Source organism: Acomys russatus, chromosome 12 (assembly GCF_903995435.1).
Source record: "Acomys russatus chromosome 12, mAcoRus1.1, whole genome shotgun sequence".
NCBI lineage: Eukaryota > Metazoa > Chordata > Mammalia > Rodentia > Muridae > Acomys > Acomys russatus.
The window spans coordinates 8,436,807-8,450,293 of NC_067148.1; the positions used below are offsets into that span (position 1 = coordinate 8,436,807).

The 13,487-nt window shown below is 43.1% G+C and overlaps 1 protein-coding gene across 1 annotated transcript in view; it reads right to left on the reverse strand.

Annotated features, from left to right (window-relative positions):
- Nucleotides 1-13,487, reverse strand: part of Hecw2 (HECT, C2 and WW domain containing E3 ubiquitin protein ligase 2) — a 360,925-nt gene that overhangs the window by 67,963 nt on the left and 279,475 nt on the right. The window contains exons 15-17 of the mRNA XM_051153821.1: nt 9,611-9,745; nt 6,029-6,131; nt 3,595-3,691 (exon numbers count right to left, since the gene is read on the reverse strand). Of these exons, the coding sequence (XP_051009778.1) occupies nt 3,595-3,691; nt 6,029-6,131; nt 9,611-9,745 (335 nt within the window). The remainder of the gene's footprint in view (nt 1-3,594; nt 3,692-6,028; nt 6,132-9,610; nt 9,746-13,487) is intronic.

Below are 13,487 nucleotides of genomic sequence, written 5' to 3' on the forward strand. Positions count from 1 at the left end.
TACTTCTTCCACGACTGTGCCGCCAATGAGGAAGAAGGCACGGGGCACGGCGATCTGTGTTGGCAATCCCTGCCACAGCAATGGAGCTCCAAGGCACCTGTGATGCTCAGATGACCCACTGGCTCCAGTCCATGTGTCTTTAAGGACCACAAGGCAAAGTCTTTGCTTTCAAGATGGTGCTACTGGCTTGGGCTGGGCTGTGACTTCCAGGAGGAGACTTTTGCAGTAGGGTCATCAGGGTTGTGCTCCCAATGGGGGAACAAGAGATCTTGGGTTCTAACTCTTGCTTCCTAGGCCTAAGGTAGGCACTTAGCTTCCAGTTACCCTCTTCTGGCAGCCCCTGCCACCCAGAGGGCCAAAGACATGAGGTCCACCAGATCAGGGACCAGAAACACTAAAACTAAAATAAACTTTTTTTTTCTTTATAAGTTAATTATCTCCGGTGCTTTGTTATAATGACAACAACTTGCTAAGACAATCTATTATCAAAAATATCAGTGAAATATGAGATTAAAAACCCCAGTTTAGAGTCTACCTCTAAATTTGTGAGAATGTTCCTTACACTGCAGTTTTAACTGTCTGAAACAGAATGTTCTCTAAGATAGGCAAACTTCTCCTTTCTGCTGTTATGATAAGCAAGTGAAAGCATAGAGTGACACATGCTGTATAAGGAAAGAACATTATTTCATCTATTTGAGTTCCGGCTCCATTTAAATCACCCTGCCTGCTGATGTTTCTCATGGTCATAATTTGTACAGAGACTTAACACGTGAACAGATGAAAATATATCTCTAAGCCAGTGAAGCAGTTTCTCCATAATTATTACCATGTGAGATCTATGCAGAAAAACTATGCTTAACTGGGAACCCTGAAGACCACTGAAAAAAATGAAAATCTTCCACCTTCTTAGGAGTCTAAAAAGCAGAAAGAAAACAAAAAAGCTGGACGCTGTCAACTGGAGCCTTGCACTGACCGTCTATAATAAGTTTGTTAAAGTTCTTCTAGGTCATCAAAGACTTGAGTTAAGTCAGATGGCCTGTTCAGGTAGATTAAATCGTGCAGCCTCCCCCATGGCAGAGATGTCAAGATATGCTAATTACCTTCAATAATAACCTAGAGTGCACGGGAAAGCACAAAACTTGTTAAGGATTCACTTTCTTAGTCTGTTCTGTGGGAATAAGATGCATTCAGAAGATTCTGCCATTCGTTCTTGTTCCCTCCCTCCCTCCCTCCCTTCCTCCCTCTGCCCTCCCCCCTCCCCCCTCTCTCGTGTGTGTGTGTGTGTGTGTGTGTGTGTGTGTGTGTGTGTGTGTCTGTCTGTCTGTCTGTCTGTCTGTCTGTCTGTCTGTCTGGAGAAAGTAAAAATGAGAAAAACTAGAGTTCTTTAGCTCATGATTAACAAGGGGAGTTTGGTTTGCCCTGAGGTCCAGAGTCTCTGTGATCCTTAGTTAGGAGGCTAAACTCACTTCTGCAATTGTATTCCTCTCTAGGGGACTGAGGGCTGCTGTGGGGATGCCCTAAGCCAGAAACATTCAAAATGCATTCTTGCATAATTTGTATGATATTTTGGTGATCAAGAACAGCACGCTTGGGCTGGAGAGAGAGAGACGGCTCAGAGGTTAAGTGCACTGGCTGCTCTTCCAAAGGTCCTGAGTTCAATTCCCAGCAACCACATGGTGGCTCACAACCATCTATAATGTGGTCTGATGCCCTCTTCTGGTGTGTGGGTGTATGTGTAGGTAGAACACTGTATACATTAAAAAAAAAAAAAAAAAAAAAAGAACAGCACGCTTATGTGAAAAAAGCACTGAAACTCCACGGTGGAGTTAGCTTTGTGAAGCCAGGATTCTGAAACAGGCATTGTTTACATGCCATATTTAATTTTTTGCTGAATTTATATGCTTCAGAGACAAAGTGTATGAGGGTAAGGGCACATAATAAGATTGGCGTGTTATTCACTACATGGAGGGTGCTTTTAGATATTTGAGCTGCAAGGAACAGACCTCAAAGGGCAGGTGAGATGGATGTGATCCCCAGTGGACAGCATCTGAGAATCTAATTGAAAAAATAAAAACTTGAAGAATCAAGTTAGAGCAAGAAAGTCACAGTCAAGAGTACAAAGGCCAATTTCATACATCACACGATTAGTCATCAAATTAGTGTCTGGCCAGGGTTACCACCCCGGCTGTGCTGCAGAATTACTTGGAAAGAATCAAAGAAAACTATGCTTGGGCAGGACCCGTGCTTCTTGATCAGAGTTTCTGGAAAGCCTGTGGGAAGGAAGTTTGGAGTAGGACTTCAAAGAAGGGAGGGGTGTTAGCATGTAAGCAGCTTCGCATAAAAAACAATCCAACGTCCTCATTTGTTTTTTAATTGTAGGAAAAGGGAGGAATGTTAGCATATAAACAGCTTCATAAGAGTGAAGGCTACCTAGCAACCTATGATGTCATCACTAGGTGTGCCCTTCCTCTCTCATTCTCTTGTACTCTTGCTCTCTCTCTCTCTCTCTCTCTCTCTCTCTCTCTCTCTCTCTCTCTCTCTCTCTCTCTCTCTCTGGGGCACCCTCCCCTTTTCCTCCTCTCCTACGCTTCTATAATAAACTTCTCCATATCATATCCACTGACTGGCATCTTATTTTCCAAATTTACACAAGAGGAGAGAGAGAGGGAGAAAGAGAGAGAGAGAGAGAGAGAGAGAGACTCTGTGTGTGTGTGTGTATGTATGTGTGTGTGTGTGTGTGTGTGTGTGTGTGTTGGGGGATGAGCCTGGCATTTTGTATAATAAAAAGCTTCTACATTATTTGGGTGCAAATGAGGTTGGCCAAGTAAGTGGCTCAGTCTTTGGGAAGCACTGCTATCCACTCACATGGCATCATTGGCAAATGCATTTCTACCATTAAAGGTAATGTGTAATCAAGTGAGCACCAGGCCGTCTAAGATTTCCCTCTTTCTGGCACCAGTGATACACAGTGCACGAAGACCCGGAATACCGTCCAGTATCATGAAAGCAAGACCCACTGTGGAGTTGAAAGACATCAAAAAAGAAGAACTTTAAAAGGAACGCCGTTCTTGACAAACTGAGGAGGAGGAGGAGGAGGAGGAAGAGGAGGAGGAGCAGGACCCTTTTAGGAAGGAACATGGAAGCTGCAATCAAGACACTGAAGGGAGACTCACAGGGGACAGTCAGATTCTCCACTCACACTCTACTGTGTTTTCATTAAGGAAAAAAGAAAAGTTAAGTCTAGGACCTTATAAACCTCAACTCAGTGAGAGATTACTCTTTGCTGATTCAAGTTGCACTTAAAATATCAGTGCCATTGTTTGCAAGCTGTGGTGTATTCTTGGCTGTGCCGATTTGTTTCCTTTTAATACTTCTTCCATAAGGTGGGTTTGAGGCTATTTACCCAACCTCACTCCACTCTTGTACTTAGTGGAGAAACCTGGGACTAAAAGGAGCTAGCGCTGATGGCCGAACCTCTCCATAGATAACCGTCGTCATAAGCCAAGCGCACCCTTCCCCCATGGCCGATGGCGTCACCAAAGCTTAGCGATTGGTACTAATGCCTCTTGATGCAAATCCTCATATTCTGGTTACCTGAGCGAGTGATTTCTCGTAAGATCAGGTTGGCGCTCTTGCAGAATTTCAAGAATGTTGGGTTGACGTAAAAACGCAACAATTTTGTCATTGTAGGCTGGAAAAGAAACAATAATTATTATTATTTTTTTAAATCTACTACTACTTCTATGCTGATCTAAATTCAGACGCTAAGAAGTATACTTCCTGGCTAATATTAATTTCACTTGAGTCCTCAATTTGGAGCTGTTCTGCGCCTGTGGCACAGATGCTTGCATTCCAATTCTGTCTAAGCTGTTCTACGATTAGCGGGGTTACACCTGACCCGTGTCACTTGCTGTTCTTTTCCAATTCATCTGACAAACCATATTTACTTTCAAATGACAATGTTAGTTCACCAACAGAATTCTGGATATTCATAATTTTAAATTTGCCAAAAATCAACCTCAAAGTGAGGTGTGATGCAATCCTATAACCCCAGCACAGGGAGACTAAAACAGGAACACTCAGTTTGAGGCCAACCTGGGCTTTATTGTTGAGGCCAACCTGGGGAAGGGTGCTCAAAAACCAAACCAAACCAAATCAAACCCACCACCAAAATACCAATAGCAGACAACCTCACAGAAACAACAACTGTAAGAAGTGGCAAGCAATCTTCTGGCTGAATATTAGCTAGCCAGAGAGGTAGAGAGACAGAACCAGAGGCACCCCCCTTCCACTGTTCCCCCACACCAAACAATAGTCACCAGTGACAGTGACAGCCACAGTGCTAATGACAAACCATTCTCTAACTCTATGTGGAAATAAATGTCAAGTGCAAACAGCGCCGTACCAAACTTACTGTGTGAACCACTGCAACACAAATCATCAACTATTGGTAAAACATGCTATTTTTAAACAATCTGCAACCTGCTTACTATGGCTATAGGAATGTCAAAATTGTTCATTAAAAGGTATTAGGGTACCAATGTTACCTCTCTGTCACGAAAATGAATCTGTGTGCATTAAGATTAATCTGCTTAGTCATATTACTAATAATCAGAAATAGGTAATAAATATAATTTAGAGAACCAAGGTTACAATGTCTGAATTTACAAACACAGGAGAGCCCAGTAAGTCTATTGCTGCATCTGAAACTTCATGCTGTCTATACATACATATTTTAGTTAAATGCTTTAAAGGCTTTTTGTTTTGTTTTGTTTTGAGACAGGGTTTCCCTGTACACCCTTAGCTATCATAGGCTTTGTAGACCTGGCTGGCCTTGAACTCACAATGAACTGCCTGCCTCTGCCTCTGCCTCTGAGTGCTGGGATTACAAGCATGAGCCACCACACGGGGCTATTTGAAAGGTTTTTAAGTGCTATCTGTTAAAATGGGATTCTAATGTCAAGTCTAAGGATCCCAAATGAACATTTCATCATAGGTGAACTGAAGACACTTTTGTAATGGAACTGTTTTTTATATTCCATCCAAAGTCAGAGATGAGAAAGTTCTTAAGCAGTAATTTTATAGCTCTTGAAAGTTCTGCCCATAGTATTTATTAACACATTACATATTAATAATGACATTATCATGCAGACAGACATCAACCCTAGATTTCTTATCTGGTGGTTGTGTAACGTCTCTAGGTCATGGGTATTACAGTGTACTATATGACAAAGGGTTTTTGTTGTTTCTAGGGTAGATTGTAAACACACCTCCCACCACCACAAATTAAGTGGTCAAGTTTCGCACATTTGGGGAAATCACAGTGCTGGCTTATCTGGAGTACGATGGGGGTGCCTGGCTCTGGGAAAACCATCTGCCAGGTAAGCATCTTTGTTTTCAAATTAGCATTTTAAAGCAAATCAAAGAGAACCTGCTCTGGTTAAGATGGGGGAAGGGGTCTACCCATCCTCCATTAGTCCATTCTGCATGCCTTAGGGGCTCCAGGTTTGAGAGCATGAACAGACTTCAGACTTCATCGGTTCAATACCAGTTCAGAGTGGTTTCCACACCTGGAAGCTCACGTCTATTTATTTCAGCTTTCTATCTGGAGGCTTTGTTGCTTTCTATTTGTTATAAAATCCCTTAAGAATGTGGTAGCTTTGCTTGACCAGTGAATGACGCTACCCTGGATTCCCAAGCCACTTAAATTCTATCTCAGGATGCAATGTATTCTAATTATATGTTTGTTCAGATGCTTAATTTACAATGGTTGCATATTATCTCATTTGTTCCTTAGGTTCAACAGCCCAGTACTCGCTAAGTTGGGCTACAGGGTTTGATAAGAGAGGCAGAAGCTCTCTGAGATGCAAGGGACTAGGATTTTGTTACCAGTTTCCTTAGGATAGTGCAGCGGTTTTATGATACAGGGTAAACAGTAGAAGGCTGGCAGGAGGCACATGTCTGCAGAGTGTACATTCTATACCATGACATGATAACACAGACGGAGATTTGCGAGGTGCTAACATACCCACTGGAACCATGTCCTGGTACTGTGGCCTACTGACTGTATTGAACGTGCTGGACGGCCTGGGGAGAACTGGTGGTCCCGTGTGCCGAGAGTCTTCTCCTACCTGCGAATGCAAGCAACAGTTACGTCTGCGCTAAGAGCTAGAGGACTTTGCCTTGGAGTCTCAAACCGAGTTGCTCAAAACACTTATCACAGAAAATAACCAATGGATAAGAACAGGCGCCCCCTATGGGGCTGACACTAGGTCCTCCATAGGTCTGTTTTTATGGCTTAGTGCTGGTGAGGGTGTTGAGAAGGCCCCTGCCCTTGAGAGATGCTGGGTCAGTGAGTAGGTAGGGCTCAGTAGTTCAATCTGCTTGTAATTACCAAGGCCGCAGAATCAAACCCAGCCTGCCACAATGCAGCCAAGGGAAAGAGCTAGGTGACACAGCGTGAATTGGGTGCTGCCAGGATCTGTCTTTTCTTATGTAGCCAGGCATGTGAGGGGATTCCCTGCCTCAGCAGAGGAGGAGCAGAGCTGCTGTAATCTTCCTGTGGTGCTAAGCTTTAAGACATTATCTCCTCAGAGGCAGTTTTACCTGCCCATTAGAGAACCTGGTGTAACAGCCCTTTCTGGTTTGAGCCTCCCACACCAGACAGCTAACAGCAACAGGTGTGCAAGATCTTTAAAAGGTTGCCCTAGCCTGAATTATTTATTATACCTATTATCGATTTAGAAACCCCTACAAACAGATAACCAAACCGCTCATTTGCGCTCTTACCAGGAAACTCTCATATCCCTTTAGCTTCTGTTCTAGAATTTTCTCTCATATTCCAGGTGTTCTTTAAGACAAGTATTGTGGCCGCGAGAAGTAAGAGGACAAGAGGTAATACTGGATTTATGAATCAGGACTTTTCAAATGGAGCCTCTATCTCAGACACACACACACACACACACACACACACACACACACACACACACACACACACACACACAAAAGCCCCAGTGAAATCTCCATAGCCAGGCTATTTGTTGAGGACCTTCCTAAAGCTCTCCAAATTAGCATTTCTGCCTTTGCCACCTTGCTTATCCTTCTGGAATGCTCTCGCTCATTCTTCAAAGTACAGCCCCCTCTTCCACGAAACATTCTCTTCCCTTCAAGTGGAAGTTAAATCCAGTCTTCTCCTTTGAGCGCCCAATGGTGCTTGGTGTCTATTTCAGAACCACTTGTTCCTAATAAGTTTCATTATTATTTGTTTCCTGTGCCCCAATAAAGCTGGAAACAATAAAAAAAGGAAGAAAGTCTGCATTATTATCTAAAGGAGATATTAAAATGCAGCTTTCTTTTTCAGCTACTAAAAGAGTTTTTTTTTTCTTTTTAAAAATGTTATTTATTATTATTGTGGGCGGTGTTCATGGGCGCCACGGTGTGCACGTAGGTCAGAGGGCAAGCCTGTGGAGTTAGTTCTCTCATTCCCTTCTCTTAAGCGTTCCAGGGATCAAAGTCGGGTCATCAACAGGTGCAGCTAGAGTTTTACACCCCTTTCCCCGCCCCAGCATCCTCATGGGCCCTTTAAAACCCTATCAAGGATTTTTAACTCTTATTTTTATTCATTTAAAATACAGTTTTGAATTTGCTCTCCATATTAAGAACACGAGGAATAAGTGCTTTACGCTCTCAACCACAACGTTTCTGGACCACAGTAGGTGTTTGCTTCCACAGCAGAGATACCACCATGTCTAGCAATTGCAAACGTTTCGAGTGATGCTAGGATGGTAACAGTTAAGAACCATTACATAACTAGGAGTTTTCTCAGCCTGCTTTGGCCCAGGCAGCCACACTGAGGAGATTCGGTCACTCTCTACACCTCCAGGCAGAGAGCTTAGCATTTCAACACACCAATCTATACACTCTCCCCCCTGTCGGTACGCTGCCATGGGTCAACATTTCCTAGAACAGCCAGAGGTCTTCTCAAAGACCCACTTCTTAAAAACCAGACCACAAGACAGTGGTCAGTTTCTCCAAGAAATATAGGCAATGCTTCAGGCTGTGCACACTCCCAAGTTTTGCATCACAAACCGTATTTTTGAGAGAGGTTGGACAACACTGTGCATACTGGGTTACTCTCTGTTTCACTGTTCAGCTCCCGTCAATAGGAAGAGAGATTTTCATTAAGTTGCTAATGTACTCCTCTGGGCCCTCATCCATGACTGGCTACCCCAAACCACAAATGGAATTGAAAATTCTGAGGCGAAGGTACTGAAAGAAAGTGAATGTACACTTTGCAACCTAGTGTACGTTTTCCCAGAAACACTGTCCTGACTAGACAGAACAGCCGAGATCAGCTTGTGGAGTCACCATAAAGTAAATAAGTAAAGTACACTGTCCACGTGATGAAGGCAGGCAGAGTCCTAGCGGCACTATACGTCCACACCAGGTCCAAGGGTGAGAGTTCAGTTCTATTTGCTAAGATGGATGATGTCAGTGTTCTGCGCTTCACCAGTAATGGCTTACAGGACAGTGAGATAAAGATTTATTGGCTACTCATAAAACAAATATTTCCGTGCATACCTCACCCTGCATTAGGCTTATGTATCGTTTTTATATGCGCTTCTTATGTATATTCTTCTATAAACAGTGGACACATGACGCACTAAAACAGTATAACAGCATGAGGGGAATTCTGATGAATTGAATCCAGTTATTTATCGCACTCATAATTTTTTTCTTGTTAAGAAAGCCCTCAAAATATTTGACTTACAATCTAATATTGGAAATATGATATGCATTTAGAAACGGCAGGCAGGAAAAGAATCTTAATTCCATTTGTCTAAGGGAATTTTTAGAAGCCACAGTAGGCACATGAAGCATAAACTTACATTAAGGAGAAGAAAATTCAACCGCGAACAGTCCTTTTATATATTTAAGTTGTCCGAAGAAAAATGAAACAAGAAGGGACTTGTGTGTGTTTTGGGCTAGGGTACTGGAGAGCCCTCCTGTGGTTAGCACAGCCCACTGCACACTGGCAAAGCGAGTGTAGCCTGTCCTGTCATTCTTCATTCAGACCACTTTCTCTGGGCGATCAGCACAGACACCGGTTTTGTCAAATGCAGTCTATTTTTAGACAAAACCAGTGAGAATTCCACAAGCCTATAGACCCACCCTAGGATGGGGTAGTTTATCGGCCTCCAGAAAACCTCCTGTAAGAGCTTTTTCCTTGCAGTTAACAAAACTTTAACCCACTAAAAATTCTTTTTTTTTTTTTTATGAGACTGTCCTTGGGTGTGCAAAGGGATTTCTATCTTCCGTGAGAATCTTGTACATTATCAATTCCCTCTTACTTAAATATGAAACTTTATCCTTCAATCTCCCATTATATACCCCAACTATTTAAATTTATAGTTTAGCCTAGAGGTGTTTTTCAGGGAGACCTTGGCAACATTCCAAAACTTTTTAAGCCTCTAAATGATACAGTCAAACTAAGTCAAAATAGGCAAAAGGAACAAACACAAACAACAAAGCAGCGACACAAATTTCACAAGGCACCACATCCCAGCAGTCACTGTTAACCAACTGGCCGTCCCTAAAGGCCACCACTCACCTCTCCGGCGCTGTGGCTGCGCTGCCTCGTCAGGTGTTGTCGGTGAACCAGCGCGCTCGTGGGTCTACTGCTCTGAAGTGGGAGCCGAGGGTCAATGAAAGTGGTGGTTCGGGAGTTGTGGTCAACAAAAAATGCCTAGAACACAACCCATGGGCATCAGAGAAGCATAGTCAATGCACATTACACACACTGCCTCAGCAGACCTAGAGCGCTGCGAAATGAAGACATTACCCACTTTTGAGTCACAATCTCAGTTTTCATATTCTCATAATTTCCAATTTTTGGAAGACTTTCCTGATACCCATCAAGAAAAGGTGGCACAGAGAAAGGCACACTTAGCCCGACTCCGGAAGGAAGGACACAGGGAGGGACAGTTAGACTTGGCTTTAGAATATATTCCAAGAGATAGTCATCAAAGAAGTGATCCTAGAAGGAGGTCAGAGGATGGAGGTTTGCGCCGGGCTGTGGGGTGGCACATGCCCGCAATCCAGGCATTGACTGTGGGAGCAAAAGCATCCTAAAGGGAGGCTACCCTGGGATGTGCAGGGAGGTACGGCTTCAAAACAAAACAGTGATCATAACCACGCACAAAGGGGCACTGGGACTCCCTTAACTGGTGCTCCCGGCTTCATCCCATCGATGACTTTCTTCTTTTCTAATGCCTCAGCTCCTAGACTCGTCCCACCTTCCCAGTATCCTGGCCTCTCTTTGTCCACTCCTAGCCTGGGCACCACTCCACTGTGCCAGGGTCTCGTTTTAACATAAGTCCCGGTGGCTTCTCAGTTGTTCGTATCTCTGAACACCTTTGTTCTTCGAACCCTTTAGAAGGCTGTTTCTTCTCAGCGCTTTGATGATATCACAAAGTTTCTAATGGCTAGCCACTGTTTCTACGTCATCCCAAAATGTTGGGATGTAAAAGCATCACAAGACAAAGCAGAAAAAGTTTCAGTCCCTTCTCACACTAAGAGTAGGTCTTCCCCAACCTAAGAGATGACACAGTCTTTTTTCCAAAGCTGTGGAAAGTACGTGACTGACAGACAGACCTTCTTAGCCTTGTGCTAATAGGCTCTGGCCTCAAATTTCACGCAGCCTTCACTTTATTTAGGTTTCTAATATACCTGTTCATCATTCCCGATCTTATTCAAAATGTCATGAAATAGCAATTATTCTTACAAATAAGCATGTTTAACTCCTGCCTTTATAAAGCAGATATTATCATCAAGTCTTTTTTTAATTAACACCAAGAGGATTTTAGCACTAATATAAGGGAAATATTATTGTATTATACATAACATAAATATTATGACATATTGCTTAAAGAAAAATACAAAAATGGCATTGCCTAATTATGTAGTACCTCAGGAATGCTTTCAAGAGATGGGTGGCAGTTACAGGCCCCATGATGCACTCGTAATTGCAAGCACAAATAGGTGTCTGCATGTAGGTCAATGCTGATTTGCATACAGTGTCAAAACCTAATTTGATGTTAACGCGCTTGTTTAAAACCCATTCTCTAAAGAATTCTGTAAATGCCTTGAGGGAAGGGACTCTTTCCTACTCACCCTGTCATCCTTAATAGCTTTTAGGGCTGACCTGGAAAAAGGAAGGCACCCAGAAAGAGAACAAAGTGTTCCAGACAGATTCCCAACCAACGCGGCCCATGACAGCTCATACTTAAATAACCAAGAAGTATAATCTATGAATAACATAAAACAGTTAAAGATGTAAAAAAAGAAAGAAAGAAACAAATAAAGATAGAAACAAAGAAGTGAAAGGGGTATATGAAGGATAAAGTATGAGAAACTAAAGAAGGTAAAAACATATATAGGAGAGAAAGTTTTGAAATGCAAATTATAAATATGAATATACTCCCAGACTAAAACATTCAAAGTAATCACTGAATGCTTGGGACCCAGAGAAGGACACTCTGCCACTCACTGCTAATGTAATTTTGAGTAAACTGACTCCAATTTTTAAGGCTCCATTTCTTCTTCTTTTTTTTCTATTAAATTATGATCTCATATCTATATTAAATACAAGCTAATGAGGAGACTCATATACATTTTAAAACACAATTTGTAGGAAATTTCAAATAAGGGTTACTGACATTATCATGAATCATAGTTTTCAATTCTAAGCATTTTTCTAAACAAAAAATGGAAAAGCAGACCAGAAAGACGCCTAGAAAATCAGCGAAAGCAATTTCCCCAGTCTCCTTGCAACTGATGGGCTGAGACCAAGTGGAATGTGCCAGTTGTAGGAAGCCTCCGCACTGGGGACACGGGCCGGCCTTTTGCCCATCCTCTCTCCTGTTCCCTAAAGTAAACTGTAACAGCTACACTCTAAAACCATGGAAACTCATAAGTAAAAGAACCAGGGGGCTCTGGCAACCTAGGGGAACCTCCTAATAAGCCCAGCTTACCCACCTGAACTTCCTCCTATAAAAACGAATCCACCCTCCCAGATAAACTCTGAGTAGGTTTTTCTATCACAGTACAGACAAGCCAGTCCTAGCTGGTCACTTTGAAAGCTCCATTGCAAAGCAAGCACGGCCTCTCTAAACTTGCAAGATGGAGCCACCAGCTCAGCAAGGGATTATTTATCATGATTTGATCAGTAATAACATCTGGCTATTGGTCGCTAATAATACAGTTGTGTCACAGTTGTACATTTCAGTGATACGGCTGGGAACTTAGCTGGGACTTGAACCTCCTCTTCATCTGTCTCCACAACCCAATGAGCACTCCTCATTCTCCTGCCTTTTCATCTCTCTTCTTCTTCTACGCTGCTCTCTGCCGGCCACATCCTCCTACCTACTGTGCTCTGCCTGCCTCTCTCACACCTCACACCAAGCTTGATTTCGGAGAAGCCCTTAAGTATGCGCTGAGCTGGGCTGAGACTCGCAGCCACTCATGGCTCTTGGCTTCTCTCCTGTTGCAAGCTGAAAAGATGGTTACTGATGCAGCAGCATTGTCCACACGCCCTGTCCAGTTCTTGCTGCTAATGTGTTGGAGGCATGTCCACGGGCAGGAAGTGGGTGCTGTGTGGACATCACACGGGCTTCTGCTTCAGAGCCAGGTGGCATGTGTGTACTGTTTACAGACGTGTTTTCCAGTCTCCACTACTTGAGAGGAGAGGTCTTGAAAAATCTCTATCAATACCACAGAGGCAGGGCACTAACGGGGAACAGCACCCAGGAGCAACTCCTCGGCAAAGTGTGTTTTGGCTCTCCTCGGGGTCCTCTGTGTGACCTTGGATGGCTTTCCTTTGCATTTTGCTTTATGTTTGTAAAAGGGGTGACTCGGGCACTGCCAAGTTGTGAAAAATGTAGGTTCCTTTAAAGTGAATCGGCCTGACTTTCATCCCCAGGCCCATCATGAGTAAGCCAATACAGGTGAGGCATGAAAAATCACTGCGCGGCTTGCAGGCTGGCTAGCTCCATCAGTGACACACAGCAACTCTATCAGAGAACTAGATCATTTTCCGCAAGGGAACGCTAACTAGTTCAGATGAGCAACGAAGTTGACCTGGTCTTTTTTTTGAAAAAAAAAAAAAAAAAAATGTGGGTCACTTTCATGTCACAACTTTTGAATGGCCTGCAATCACTTATGAGTACCTAACATGTAATTGTCCGAAATTCATTTAAAAAGCCAATCATCTGCAGAAACGAGTCCTTTTCAAATTAGCTGCTTACGGTGCACATTTTTCGACAACAACCGTTCCCTACTGTTAAGTCTCATTAGGGAAATTCACTCCAGCTTTACGGTGCTGGGCCAACTGAGACGAACAACACAAAAACTGGAAGGAACGCAAACACACAAACCCAAACCTCCGTTTCAAAACCGTCTACCCTTTCCCAGCTGCAGGGCACAGTCAG